Consider the following 14,695-nt stretch of genomic DNA (forward strand, 5'->3'; position numbering starts at 1 on the left):
TTGTTTCCCTTTTAAGCTTTCCTTTTTTTAATCCATCGAGTTTGTACTACACATATATAATAAGTTCTGATCATCTGATCCTATATATGCCTCTATAATTATATGTTTGACAAGAATACTGTTTCTCCATATATGAAATAAAAATCATGAAATTTTATTGCTTGCTTAATTCTATTGGAGTAATGACGTTTCTTTCTTGTCTCTTTTGTACTACTCGATCATTTCTATTTTATTTTATTTTTTATTCTTGAACTCCATGAGTCTCGATGATTTTTTTTTGTAGAGCCCAAAATATATTTGATCTGTTAATTTAAAAAAAAAATTAAAATTTATAACTCTTTCAAAATACATGACTTTCTTATTTACTATTTAGGTTGCGTTTGGATGTTGAAATGAGTTGAGTTGAGTTGAAATAATAAAATATTGTTAGAATATTATTTATTATTATTATTATTATTTTGAGATTTGAAAAAGTTGAATTGTTTATTATATTTTGTGTTGAGATTTGAAAAAGTTGTAATGATGAGTTGAGATGAATTGAGATGAGTTTTAGTTCCAAACGTACCCTTAATGTTCATAAACACAAGCAACAATTATTGTGAAGTTTAGTAAAACTTAACTTAGAAAAATTCACTTATTTACTCATTAATCCATCATTTTCAATTGGGGATGAACAACTATAATGAAAAATTAAATTACACTAGACTTTAATTTTTTTTTCTTCGATTTATGAGTTAGGGGTGGAATAGTAATTATGGTTATTATAACTTGAATTGGTGGGTTTTAGTGGGAACCCCTGGGCTGCTACTTGCCTTATATGAACGGGTAGTACCCATCCATTTCCCGCCCCCGCACGGGCAGAGTGGTAGTTTCGTTCATATACCCTGGCATCACCTCCATCTCTTCCTAGACCCCGCCCACTCGTTGAACAGGCGGATTGCCCATCCTACCATCCGGTCTCCAACAACAACACTACACAAAGCATATAAATGGATCTACCAAGCAACGACAAGCTCATGGTGAAATACACAGCATATGTACCAAATAATTGCAAATTACACAACATATATATATGCCAATAGAAGGCAAAATACACAATATATCTACCACGGTTAGTACACGAAGAAATTTATGGCCTAACTTATTTCATAAAATTGGTTCTACAAGAGATAATTGATCATTCTTTATAAACATACCTAAGACCTTGTCTATAGGTAATGTGAGATTTATTCCTCAACACCCTTCCTTACATGCAAGTCAGTATTTTTTTCTGATCCTTATTACAGGGTAAGTAGTGTGGGCTCCATTTATCCTGTGGCAAGCTCTGATATTATAAAAAATTTTATGGGTCTAACTTATTTCATAAAATCGATTCTATAAGAGATGATTGCTCATTCTTTATAAATATGGTCAAGACTTTATCTATGAGATTTATTCTTCAACAGTGCACGATAAATCCAAAGTCAACCCATGACATAGGCAGCCTCACGGCTTGGCGAGAATATTTGCTCATGCCTGTGCACAAATGAGCATAAAGTTTAAAAAAGAAACCGAATAAGAGGAGGAAGAATGAAACGAGAAGGAGGAAAGAAAGAAATGAGAAGAGGAGGGCTGAAGAAAAATAGGAAGAGGAGGTCGCACTCATTAGAGCATTTTTATTGGTTTGACTAAATGTATCTTTAAAATTTAGTTAATATCATATTTTTTTATATTTGTCTATTTTATTTAAATTCAATTCCCACATTAAATTACTCATTCACTCTCTATATAATAATAAAATATTATTAAATTAATAATTTTTTATTTAATTTATTTGTATCACATTTTATAATTTTATTAATTTAATATTAATAATAATTATATTCTAATTAAAGTAATATTAAAAAAATCATATTTTCAAAGATCATTTAATGTTAATAATAAAAAATTGATATTAAATTTATCTAAAATTATATTTAAATTTCTTATTTACTAACTAAATATCTAGCAACATATTCATTTTAATGTCAATAAAAAATCAGTACCTATATAAATACTTACAAGTGGTTGGAGTGAAAAATTAGTATTTTAATATTTGATAAATCAATTGTAGTTCTCTATTTTTGGCCAACTGCTATAGTAAAAATCTAAATTATTTTAAAAATATCTAATCTAATGTAGGGCTTTTTTGATATAAATTATCTAAATTTTAATTATCTTTAAGCTAATGAAGATGCTCTTAACGAGGGGTAGGACCGTAGGATACAGGCGATGTTAATGAATTATGAGGCTATGAGCGAATTTTTATTTCCCACCCATTACCCTTGAGTGTCGGGCGAATTGGATGGACGGGCCGGATTGTGAGGGCACATTGCCCAGCCTTAGGATAGGTCATAGGAGGTCTCTATATATATAGACTTTGATGAATATAGAGACTTTGATGATTACATCACTCAAATCAATCGTAGGTCCATAAGTCTAGATCTCCACTTCATATGTCTAGGTCTCCAAGGTGGGCTAGCTTTAGATTCTTTTTCCATATAGATTGATAGTCATTCATGACTGTTGGTAATTTTTTTTATTAATTTTAAGTATATTGATATATTTTTTTATTTTTTAAAAATATTTAATTTTTTTAAATTCTAAAATAATATTTCAATAATATTTTATTTAACTCATCTCGATTCATCTCTGAATCCAAATAGGACATAAATTATTTTAACCAACCAACTTATAACATTTCCTTTTTTTCCCTAAAAGTGTTTTCTATCAAACAAAAAGGTTTTTAAATTTAAAAAACAAAAAAAAAATATGTATATATATCTAAGTATTTAGATAAATTACTTAAAAAATTTACTTAAGACCAACAATTAGTATTTGCCGGTAATTAACAACACTAAATAAAAAATAGTGATGAATAAGGATGCTTATTTTTTAATTTTGTTTTTATTTCTTTCACCCTAATAAGTTAATAACTAACTAGGAACATTGAATAATAGCGCCTAAAATGAAAAAGAAAAAGAGCCATTACTAATCAAGTTTCTGAAAAGAGTGCTCCATCAATTACCAAATTGGAACTATCATAAAATTGAGATTATTTTGTTTCCTTCCTTATCAGAAACGACCTCATAGGAAGGCGGGGCTTATCTATTGGAGAATGGGGAGGGAGAAGGCCGGGAAGGAAGAATGGAAAGGGGTTCTACAAGCTCTTTGCCCCCACACATCTAACCAGATTGGGTTGGGCCTTACCCGTAAGGCTCCACCATCAGTGCATAAACGCCCTCTTGCTATCCATTAGTCTTTTTTGACCAGGATTGCTCCCACGCCAGTAGCGTTCATGATCAGCATAGTCAACTGTGTATCGATAGAAAGACAAGGCGGCATATCCCCTAAACAATGGAATGGTTATGTCCATTATGTCCTTCTTTATTCTCAACATGTTGTGGTGCCCGATGGTGCGTAGGAGCAGGTCGATTACTCCATATCACCGCGAAGTAACAAGCCATGCCAGAATCTGATCTATCTACCCAGCAATTCCAAAAAAGCACCAAACATTTCCTTACACCCTTTTACGAAGAAGGAAAAACAAATTAAGAGCAATATTTAATATGAGAAGGAGGATTTGGTTGACGACGGCCGACTATAGCTTTCTTTTTTTGTTTTTTTGTTTTTTTTTCTGTTTTAGCTGTTCCCAGAGACCAGTGCCTGGTCAACTAAAATGATGTGTTGGTCGTACCGCGTACGCTTGGCGAGCTTCATTGAAGCTTCCTTGCCTCCTTCCTTTCCACTTCCTTTTCTAATTTTTAGTATCTGATAAAACATACTCTAGATTGACCAGGCACTACGAAACCCAAAACGACCACATAATATTGTTCGTCTATTCCTTAATTTTCTCCTTCTATTACAGACACATTAATACAGTTGGTGTGTTCAATTAAAATTTTCACCTTTTTCGTTTATTTCGGGTACTTGCTTGTTTCTGTGACTTTGGGCCTGCCTGAAGGACGCACTGAAATATGGCTGGAATGCTTCCTGGAGTGGAATGTGCCCGAAGAAGACGGATGATCCATGGCAGCACCAGACGTTCATCGTCTCTCTGCTTATACACAATCAGCCATGAAAACCATCACACTTCTTCCTCTTCCTCTTCTTTGGTGGGTACTCTTCTTTTAGTCTTAGACATGTTCATTTCTGATCTCTGTCCTTTTTTATGTCACTAATGTACAAGTATATTACACAACAACAGAAAAGAAGTCTATTATACAAGTCATGCAATGATGAGGAACTGAGTGGAGCAGCTAGAGAAGCCAAGGAGAGATTAGATGAGAGGTTGACAGCACATAGAAAATCTGAAACCAAAAGGTTAGGACATATTTCGCTGCTCTGTGCTTTAGGCTCCATCAACCTACCTGTTCTGATTCTAATTTTCATCATTATTTATAAATATATTTATCTTTTTCTGTTGTTGGATAAATTAGGAGTAACACTGAAAAGATCTCGAGTTTTGTGGAGCGTAAATCCATGGTGCTTGGAGAGTTACAGAAAGAGGCGTTGGGGTCGAAACAGAGCGGCCCAGAGAGGTTCAGTTGGATGAAGTTGAGCTGGAAGTCCTCCGACCAAAACAACTGCGCTGTTTGCATGTGAGATGCTTGTTTGCCATGGCTATATAGGAACTTTGCTACCAAATTGAGCTGCTTCCAGATTAATCCAACTACTTATGTTGAACACCCAATTAATTATTAGGCAAAGAAAATGCTCCATTGGGTTGAGATTGGAAATGGAAAACTCAAAATCTAATTTAGCCCTTGTTATTCTGTGTATGAATATGGGTATTGTTCAATCTAATGTAAATTTAAAATTATAATCTTTAGCTCAAAATATTAAACAAAATCCTTCAGCTGTATATATAAGACATAAAACCAATTAGATAAGGTCTGATTTGTTTTCACAATTCTTCTCAACTTATATCATTTCATCTCATCTAATCATTGTAATATTTTTAAATTCTTACACAAAATAAAATAAACAATTCAATTTTTTCAAATCTTAAAATAAAAATAATATTAAAAAATTTATATTCTAATAATATTTTATTCAACTTTTAATTTTAATCTCAACTCATCTCATTTTATCTCATCTCATCTGTGAAAACAAATGAGGTCAAGCGGTTTCTTATGACCGCAATAGGATTTACTGAATTAAAACACATCTAAGACCCCCAACATGTTCTGGTCTCCACTCGGCAACCAACTTTTCCTACAACAATGGAGTAACACATTTAAAAATGACATGAGGAGCTTTCTAGGAGGCATGATATCAAAAGGACAGAGAAATAAGGCAGTCGATTAGGCTGAGTCATCGGGAAGAATAATCAAAACCATTGAGATTAGATTAGATTAGATTAATGATGATTAGATTAGATTGTATTATTGGTTTAAAGATTGTCCAAATCGCTATTATTAAAAAAGTTGAATATCAATGTACACAATTTATAGAATATCAATGTATACAAAATTGTCGTTTTCACTGCTTCATGCCGAGTGCATATATTTAAAGGAAAAATCTATTCTTAGGCCGGTTCATTTTTTCAACACCACACACCGTGACGTGGCGAACCCTGTTTGCTCGCCACATCACGGTTTCTCACTTTCCTCTCAGACAAGGTTCGCACTTCGCACGCTGGAAAAGTTGAGGCCTTTCCCTTCCTCCCCCATTTTCCATATTCTAATCATTGGAATGCTCCTAATAGCAAAGAAGGGAGACAGACCATAGTGAATTCGTGAGTTGCTCTGAGGGCCCCGAGGGTTTTAAGCTTATCCTCCTCTAACCCTAGCCGCCCCTTCCCCCTTCCCTCCTGCCAACACCACTTTGACGTTGATTTCGACATTTCGTTGGTCTCTTCCGCTGATTCAATGTAAGATATTGAAGAATTGGAACTTGGAGTCGAAATAGTATTAAATCCCCAATTGCTACGTTAATTCTATTAACCTGCAAAAAAATATTCTTTTTAGAAGAACCCAAAAGCCAAAACAAGCTTCGACAAAGAGACTATTCCACAACTTTGCAGCTAAGGCTGCGTCTATGTTTATATATTGATTAACTGAGTTTCTATGTTCATTGATCCTACACAGTTTTCTTATTTCTTAGGTTCTGATTGCGAATAAAGTCTTTAGGAGTAAGTTTTGAGATTTCATTATGGCGACCAGTAAGTATTTCTCTGCTTCTTTCTATTATTCATAGATAACAAAATATGAACTTTTCATCTTAGTATTTATTTAATGGTTAAAATATTTTGGAAACATAGTATTTTATTTACTTATTGCAATCAGAGAGAGAATGAGTTGAATTGAATACATAAATACATAATTACAGGGCTACAGTTTGAGAACTCATGCGATATGGGTGTATTTTCTAAGCTCACCAACGCCTACTGTTTGGTTGCTATTGGTGGTTTTGAGAATTTCTACAGGTTTCTGTACTCTCTATCTTTTTTTTTTAATCTTTGTTTCCAATTGTTTTGCTTTCTAAACTTAAACTGATACGGTTGCGTTTGCCATTGAAGTGCATTTGAGACTGAGTTAGCAGATACAATCCCTGTGGTTAAGACCTCCATTGGCAGCACTCGCATTATTGGACGCTTTTGTGCAGGTACTAGTATCCCTCTTTCAACTGACTCACTTTTTTATACAATACATTGTATTCTTGATTTTATCCCATTTTTTTCACTACATCATATTGCTGTTGTACAAAAAAGGATTTAATACAAAAAAAGTAACTGAATTTGACCAGATTATATTTTTTTTTCTCCTTTGATTTCCAACTTTATCATTTGGTTCTTGGGTTTGTATTTTTTTCTATAAGAACAATCTGCTAGGTTGTTGTTAAATAATTTAGTGGAATCTAATGTGGTGTGCCACATGCCAAAAACATAATAAAAAATAAACATAATTTAGAAAATAAACACATGCAGAGAACATAAAATTATTTTAAAAGTTAAAAACAAAAAACAAAACAAAAAAAACAAAACAAAACTGCAAATAAACTTTATAAAGCTAAATTTTAAAATTGAGTTCAAAAATTGAAAAATAAGTTGCCATGGGTGTCCTTTTGACCAACGCTGGCCACTTTTTGTTTTTCAAAATTTTCTTGGTTTTTACAATTATAAACTCAAGGAGTGAACTGATAAAATTTGTGACTTGAGGACCAAAAAGATAACTTTTAAAATCCCAGGACTGTTTTGTACTTAATCCATAAAACAGATAGATAGTTAGATAGGTAGATAATTGCTTCCACTTGGAAACCTGAATTACTTAGCTTTGCTGTTGTGTTCTCTTGCCTGTCATCATCAATAAAATTCTTATATATTGATAAATAAATAAAAAGCTGTGTTCTCTTGCAGGAAATAAAAATGGGCTTCTCTTGCCCCACACCACCATTGACCAAGGTTTGTAATCTTTTTAATCTTTCTGACAGAAAATAATGTTATGCACATATCAGTAAGTCTTATAACTTGGAGTTGTTCCTGTATTTATATGTTTCTCTTGCTTCTCTTTTCCTCTTGTAGTCAGTGAATTCCTTCTTTTATCCTGGTCCTCTGCCCCATAGAATTTCATGCAAGTTTTGCCATTTTTCCAGCTTACTAGAATTTTGCATATCTTAAGGGCTATTATGCTTGTGAACTGGTTGTCACCAACCTTTTTAGCTTCTGCCTTATAATAACCGAATTATTTCTTTTTATTAGTAATAAAAAGTTTTTTTTTTTTTTTTTTTGCGTGGCACTTGAAGCTGCAACTTGAACTCAAGTTTCTTAGTGCTTAAAATAAGCTCATATAAACAGTGTTAATTTTTCTCAATTGTGTTTTTACTGAATTATGTTACAGACATTCATTTGATGGTTTTCTAATTCTTGTGTGCCATAAAAGCTGACACTTCTTGATTGACTTGAAGATTTGTTAGATGAGCTTAAGTTTTGTGGAGGAAATGTTATTGGCCTTCTGTCAACTGAAAAAAGCTCAGTTTAATGGAGACCAATAGAATTAAATAAGACGCTATGAAGTTGTTCAATCAATGCAGTATCAGCTGATGGGAGAAGGGGGGGGGGATCTGTAGTATTAAAGCTTTAATTAATTGATTTTTTCACAAAGTCTCAAAAAGTGGTGAAGAAAAGTAGACACCATCCATAAGATAACACCATGACAGCAATCAAAGGAATATTGATATCACCTAAGAATTTGCAAAAGCCAGATCACATCACCACCCTACCCAATGATGCAAAAGAAACTGTTTTCAAGTACAACACACCAAATAGAAAAAGCACTAAACTACAAGATTAACAAGGCATGTACTGAAAGCTAGGGACACCAAGCTTTTGTTGTCATTCATTTGTTGGAACATGTAGCAGAAAATTAGTACAATCATGTGACCTTCTATGTTTCGATACCTTTGCTGCTATCCTGTTTTGGGCTAATTTCAGTAGCTATTTTTATTTTCTTCAGCAAAGATTGCCATTTATTTCAGCTATGACATCAAGTCAATCATTATCATTTATAGTGGATGCATTTCAAATGGAAGCACCAACTTGTTGGTATGGTTTGAAAGCAATACTAAAGACCTCCCAAACTAACAACAACCCAAGAAGAAAATTTTATGCTTGCTCGAAGTATAAAATGGTTTGTACATTTATTATTATTCTTCTGTAAATAATTGCGAATTACAACACAGTTGTCAAATTTTAATGTTTGAAATTCTTGCATTGTATGCAGGGAGAATCAAGTTGTCAATTCTTCATATGGATCGATATACTTCAGCTGATAGAGGAGAAATTTATAACAAGAGAGAATGCAGTCCGACATAGAGAGGATGATTTACTGTTGCGCGAGTATGAGGTGTTGAGAAAAGAAGATAAACTAATACAAAGAGAGAATGATTTGAACATCCAAGAGGAGGAAGTTCGAAGGCGGGTCGTAGAGAATAGATGTGGTCGTATATTATTGTGTCTGTATTGGATTTGTTCTATTGTAATAGTTTTTGGTTTGTTTGGATGATAGATGTATCGACCATTATTGTAATTGCAGAATTTTCTATAAATATTTTGTAATTATGGAACAATTTGCTTATGTTAATGGATGTTCACTTTTTGTATATGTGATACTGGTATTATACATTTTAGTGGAAAAAAATTATGTACAGTGAAAAAAATGTGTCTAGTGATAAGAATCTGTCCAATTTCATAACCTAAGCAGGGGAAAAAATGTGTCCAGTGATTAAAATCTGTCCAGTGATAAGAATCTGTCCAGTGATAATAACCTAAGCAGGGGAAAAAATGTGTCCAGTGATAAGAATCTGTCTAATTTTATAACCTAAACAGGGAAAAAAAACATCCATCCAGTGTTAATAAGCATCACAAATCTGTCCAAATTTTCATAAAGTAGAACAAATTTGCCCCAAAAACATTATTTACAAAATCCATAGACATTCTTTACAAAATCCATATACATTCTTTACCAACCCATCCACCATATTTACATTCTTTACAAATGACCACAAAACCCACCATATTTCATCACAACACCCAAAATAAACATAACTACATCGTCGCAACAACATTCTCATCACAATAATAAATAATACAACAAATTATTAAGGCACAACCGCAACCTCATCGGTGCCCAATGGTGTTGGTTGTGTAACTGTACTACATTGTATTTCAACAAGAATATCATCAACATTAGAACCAAGTTGATCCACTTTAGCACTAGCTTGAGCTTCCGATACCTCACCATGTTGTGATTCATCATCAAATATTTTCCTGCAAATCTAAATTTCAAACAAAAAAATGCACATCTATTAGAATGGATAATGCATGCAGTCCAATAAATATATAATTAATATGAAAAAAAAATTTACTACCTGTTTCTTTCTTCGCTTGGTCGCAGCCTTCTCCACAGGTGGAACCTTCCTTTTCGATGGAGGCCTTCCTTTCCCTCGAACAACGTGCGAGCTTAATATTTTCTTATCATTGTCCACTGCCACGTTTTCTCTGACCTTAGTTGAACCAGATTCAAGTGGTAATCCCTTAAAGTTATTCTCAAAATCATCCAAATGGCACATGAATGCATTCACATGGTCATCACGCTGGGATACACGGGTTGCCAATTTTAGACATCGTTTCACAACAAGCTCATACCTTCGTGCGTCTGCATTTTGCCACATGTCATCGTAGCTACTTTTGACCAGTGTGTATCTCCTTTTCAAGTCCTTCCGCCATCGATCTAAGACGTACTTCTCTGGTACACTGTGAATCTTCTTCATCTGACAAACTTTCAGTACATGTCTACAAAGGATCCCCTTCATCTCAAATAATGCACACGTGCATTTCAGTTCACACTCCTCCTCGTTATAATAAACGGTGTACTTGACGGTTTTGACATGGTCATCCTCAATAGTAATTTCATCCAAAACATCGAATGTGGAAATGCAACCTTCCTTGTTGAGAAATAGACAATTACTACACATCATCCCCAACAACTCTTTCTGGACCTCTTTATACTTAGCATTTGTATACAGCGCTTGAAACTGCTTCTCAATCTGGAATGGAGATACACATGGGATAGTTTGGTTGCAGGACATGAAATCAGCCGTAGTCTCGATCTCTACCTTTTTCCTCAAAGCATTATCAAATTGATCTACGAATTCTTTTAGTGTTGTACCAGAATGCACAAATCCATCGAAGAAAGCATTCATACTTTCAGACCGTTGTGTAGTGCTCATGCCAGCCCAAAATACCCCCCTTAAGTAAGCTGGTACCCAGAACGACCTCTCCGTATACAACCCTTGCAACCATGCATTATCACCAAGGTCATACTTCTGAATTAGTTGCCCCCACTTCTCCTCAAATTCTGCACATGACTGTGAATCATATATGGAACTAAGAATGGAAGTCTTCAACCCATTATTGAATTGGGAGTGAGATCCCAATTTCTCGAGAAGTTTTCGCAGTATGTGCCATAGACAATATCTATGGCGAGTGTTTGGGAATACCAATGCAATAGCGGACTTCATTGCTCGGTCTTGGTCTGTTATTATCGCTTTTGGAGCTCGATCATCCATGCACTGCAACCATGCGCGAAACAACCACACAAAAGTAGCTGTGTCCTCGCTTGAAATCAAGCCAACCCCTAACAGTATAGACTGCCCATGATGGTTGACCCCAACAAAGGGAGCAAAAGGCATACTATATCTATTTGTTAGGTATGTCGTATCGAATGTGATGACATCTCCGAAATACTCATAAGCTGCTCGACTTCGTGCGTCAGCCCAGAACACATTTCTGATTCTCAAGTCTTCATCCACATCCACAACAGAAACAAAGCCATCATTGATCAACCTCATCCTCTTAAAGTAGTCAGTAAGTGCCTCACCACCTCCTTTACCCAACCTTAACTGTCTGGCTTTGTCAATGAAATTTCGACAGTCTTTTTCTTGGAAATCAAGATTTTCAAACCCCCCCGCATCAACAACAAGTGCTCCGAAATTCTTATTCATTCGAATACCTGCTCTGTCATTCAAATCTAGCATCCTTTGACTGTATTCATCCAAACATTTGTGCGATCTAAAAAACCTAGACTTCTGGGGGCTGACGGTACTATGATTATGGGCAATCTCAACAGTGGTCATCACCCATACACCCTTCACCAAATGAGCATTTATCCTCGCCTTACAATCAGTTTTAGTTGTTGGTCTTGGCCTCGAGATATTGTTGTGGCTAGGATGATACTTGCCACCCCGCGCACACCCTATTGTCAGATACTTGGCACTCCCATCTGCTTCTCTCTTCGTCCTTTGTGTTATAATACCAAAACCTTGTTGCTTGGCATATCGCTTGTAATAGGCCATAAGCTCTTTATCAGTGGCAAACTCCATACCAGGTTTTGGCTCCTCAACTCCATCATTCGATACTTCATTAGTCCCCTCGGCCTCTCCCTCTTTACATACGTCCGATGAATTTTCTGAAAATGAAAATGCATTATTTGGATTACCATTTATATTATATATATATATATATATATATATATACACTAAATGTTTACTTATTGGGTTAAAATGTAATACCATTACTCATATTTTGAACTCGGCTCGACTCCTCCGCATTACTCAACGAAGGGTTGAGCATCGTTGGTCCAAAAGGTGGCATTGATGGAGGCTGTAATTTGATACGGGATTAGAACAAGCCAAATAATGCATGAAAGAAAAAAAATATATATATTTTGAAAGTTCGAAAAAAATTTACCAGCATAATATTTTGAACTCGGCCCGACTCCTCCGCATTACTCGACGAAGGGTTAAGCATCGTTGGTCCAAGCGGTGGTATTGATTGGGGCTGTAATTTGATACGGGTTAGAACGACTCAAATGCATGAAAGAAAAAAGAAATATATTTTGAAAGTTCGAAAGGAATTTACCAGAATAATATTTTGAACTCGTGCCGACTCCTCTGAATTACTCGATGGAGGATAGAGCATCGTTGGTCCAAAATGTGGTATTGATGGGGGCTGTAATTAGACACGAGGTTAGAACGAGCCAAATAATGCATGAAAGGAAAAAAAAAATATTTTGAAAGTTCGAAAGAAATTTACCAGCATAATATTTTGAACTCGGCCCGACTCCTCTGCATTACTCGACGACGGGTTGAGCATTGTTGGTCCAAAATGTGGCATTGATGGGGGCTGTACTTTGATACGGGGTTAGAACGAGCCAAATAATACATGAAAGAAAAAAAATATATTTTGAAAGTTTGAAAGAAATTTACCAGCATAATATTTTGAACTTGGCCCAACTCCTCCGCATTACTCGACGGAGGATAGAGCATCGTTGGTCCAAAATGTGGCATTGATGGATGCTGTAATTAGGCACGAGGTTAGAACAACTCAAATGCACGTTCTCAATTTTTTTTAAAAAGCTTATAAGGAAATCTACATGGCTACTCCATGCGTATGTATATATAAATGGCGGGTAATACGAATTTCTTGGACCGCAATATCCCTATAATACACAAATAAAAATTTATTAACTAATTGGAAATATCAAACACATGGACATTTCTAAATGACCAATGTGTATCATACCTGTGCCTGTGGGATCGATGTAGAAGGCCTAGGTGACCTTTCATCTTTCTTTTTATCCATCATGCTATTTCAACTGAGTCATAATGAAGTATTCGAAACCCAGATAACAGGAAATATTAAAACTGATTATCTCACCACTAGTAAATTTAAATCATGTACACTTAAAAAAATGTTGACAGTTAAACAATACTTGTATCTCATTTGATATGAAGTACACATAGGAATCTCCATTAAGCCTCGAATATCATCACTAACGACGCAAATATCATAGACAAATCTGCTTTATCATTTGCTTTTTCCAAGTTTTGACATAAAAATCTATGATTTAAGAAAAAGATTATGGAAACAAGCCCACATGATCACTTCATTTAAACCAAAAACTCATGTAGACTAGTGTTGTCGTGTACCCAACAACTAATAAAACACTAAATATCGACCTCCACTAGAACAAACCCACCAAAGCTCAAGTATAATAACATAAGCTCAAATAAGGATTCTTCAAATTGAACAAACAAAATTAATAAGAAAAAATCAATTCAAAAACATGCAGGGGACATAAAAAAGGTTCAAACTTGAACCACATTTAAACCAAAAACTCATGTAGACTAGTGTTGTCGTGTACCCAACAACTAATAAAACACTAAATATCGACCTCCACTAGAACAAACCCACCAAAGCTCAAGTATAATAACATAAGCTCAAATAAGGATTCTTCAAATTGAACAAACAAAATTAATAAGAAAAAATCAATTCAAAAACATGCAGGGGACATAAAAAAGGTTCAAACTTGAACCACATTTAAACCAAAAACTCATGTAGACTAGTGTTGTCGTGTACCCAACAACTAATAAAACACTAAATATCGACCTCCACTAGAACAAACCCACCAAAGCTCAAGTATAATAACATAAGCTCAAATAAGGATTCTTCAAATTAAACAAACAAAATTAATAAGAAAAAATCAATTCAAAAACATGCAGGGGACATAAAAAAGGTTCAAACTTGAACCACATTTAAACCAAAAACTCATGTAGACTAGTGTTGTCGTGTACCCCAACAACTAATAAAACACTAAATATCGACCCCGACTAGAACAAACCCATCAAAGCTCAAATATAATAACATAAGCTCAAATAAGGATTCTTCAAATTAAACAAAAAAAAATAAAAAATAAAAAATCAATTCAAAAACATGTAGGGGACATCAAAAAGGTTTAAACTTGAACCAAAACCATCTCAATAATCAGTACAGAGCTACCAAAATCCCAACCCAATCCTTCCATATATATAGACCTTCCAAAAAAATTATATTGCTTTGTATAGGAAAATCCAAATAAAGAGGACAGACAAATACAAAAAGATTTCAGTCATTACTTCTATGCATACAAACACTAACACTTTGGAAGAAATATGCTGTAAAATAACTCCAAAACTAACCCAACGCCAATGAGATGCGAGCGAGATGGTGACGCAGGGAGAGAGAGAAATGGTGGCGGACGACCGGAGTTTTTTTGGCGGTCGGCGTGGGCGGTAGCACAACACTGTGATGCTTCCGAACGAGACACAGAAGCAACGCGGGAGGAGGGCGACGCGG

The 14,695-nt window shown here is 34.8% G+C and overlaps 3 protein-coding genes across 5 annotated transcripts; 2 read left to right on the forward strand and 1 right to left on the reverse strand.

The window, feature by feature from the left end:
- Window positions 1–3,809: 3,809 nt before the first annotated feature.
- Window positions 3,810–4,878, forward strand: LOC109001119. The gene is made up of 3 exons (XM_035686083.1): window positions 3,810–4,133; window positions 4,226–4,341; window positions 4,458–4,878. The coding sequence occupies exons 1-3, from the start codon at window positions 3,996–3,998 to the stop codon at window positions 4,621–4,623; spliced, it is 420 nt and encodes a 139-aa protein (XP_035541976.1). The 5' UTR covers window positions 3,810–3,995; the 3' UTR covers window positions 4,624–4,878.
- A 1,243-nt stretch (window positions 4,879–6,121) lies between these two features.
- On the forward strand, window positions 6,122–9,075 carry LOC118344741 (eukaryotic translation initiation factor 6-2-like). Of its 3 annotated transcripts, none has more exons than XM_035686110.1 (6): window positions 6,122–6,184; window positions 6,352–6,448; window positions 6,542–6,627; window positions 7,379–7,423; window positions 8,475–8,648; window positions 8,742–9,075. In XM_035686110.1, the coding sequence occupies exons 1-5, from the start codon at window positions 6,175–6,177 to the stop codon at window positions 8,600–8,602; spliced, it is 366 nt and encodes a 121-aa protein (XP_035542003.1). In that variant the 5' UTR covers window positions 6,122–6,174; the 3' UTR covers window positions 8,603–8,648; window positions 8,742–9,075. The 3 variants fall into 3 exon arrangements, with proteins under 3 accessions (XP_035542003.1, XP_035542002.1, XP_035542004.1); XM_035686109.1 differs by having other exon boundaries at window positions 8,530–8,648; XM_035686111.1 differs by lacking the exon at window positions 8,475–8,648.
- Window positions 9,076–9,618: 543 nt separating this feature from the next.
- Window positions 9,619–13,162, reverse strand: LOC109000689 (protein FAR1-RELATED SEQUENCE 5-like). Its single transcript, XM_035685833.1, has 8 exons — window positions 13,103–13,162; window positions 12,787–12,876; window positions 12,614–12,703; window positions 12,440–12,529; window positions 12,269–12,358; window positions 12,091–12,181; window positions 9,889–11,987; window positions 9,619–9,795 (listed from the first exon to the last, which is right to left on the reverse strand). Exons 1-8 carry the CDS (start codon window positions 13,160–13,162, stop codon window positions 9,619–9,621), a joined length of 2,787 nt encoding a protein of 928 aa, XP_035541726.1.
- Window positions 13,163–14,695: the final 1,533 nt, after the last annotated feature.

Source organism: Juglans regia, chromosome 15 (assembly GCF_001411555.2).
Source record: "Juglans regia cultivar Chandler chromosome 15, Walnut 2.0, whole genome shotgun sequence".
NCBI classification, from domain to species: Eukaryota; Viridiplantae; Streptophyta; class Magnoliopsida; order Fagales; family Juglandaceae; genus Juglans; species Juglans regia.

What these genes read in the sequence shown, in the direction of transcription:
- LOC109001119 (XM_035686083.1), top strand. Translation starts at nt 3,996, where the DNA reads ATGGCTGGAATGCTTCCTGGAGTGGAATGTGCCCGAAGAAGACGGATG. An exon ending in CTTCCTCTTCCTCTTCTTTG is followed by an intron (nt 4,134 to 4,225) that starts GTGGGTACTCTT and finishes ACACAACAACAG; the next exon opens with AAAAGAAGTCTATTATACAA. An exon ending in AGAAAATCTGAAACCAAAAG is followed by an intron (nt 4,342 to 4,457) that starts GTTAGGACATAT and finishes TGGATAAATTAG; the next exon opens with GAGTAACACTGAAAAGATCT.
- LOC118344741 (XM_035686109.1), top strand. An exon ending in TATTGGACGCTTTTGTGCAG is followed by an intron (nt 6,628 to 7,378) that starts GTACTAGTATCC and finishes GTTCTCTTGCAG; the next exon opens with GAAATAAAAATGGGCTTCTC. An exon ending in CTTGCTCGAAGTATAAAATG is followed by an intron (nt 8,649 to 8,741) that starts GTTTGTACATTT and finishes CATTGTATGCAG; the next exon opens with GGAGAATCAAGTTGTCAATT.
- LOC109000689 (XM_035685833.1), bottom strand. Translation starts at nt 13,162, where the DNA reads ATGGATAAAAAGAAAGATGAAAGGTCACCTAGGCCTTCTACATCGATC. An exon ending in CATCGATCCCACAGGCACAG is followed by an intron (nt 12,877 to 13,102) that starts GTATGATACACA and finishes GCCTAATTACAG; the next exon opens with CATCCATCAATGCCACATTT. An exon ending in CCAAGCGAAGAAAGAAACAG is followed by an intron (nt 9,796 to 9,888) that starts GTAGTAAATTTT and finishes TTTGAAATTTAG; the next exon opens with ATTTGCAGGAAAATATTTGA.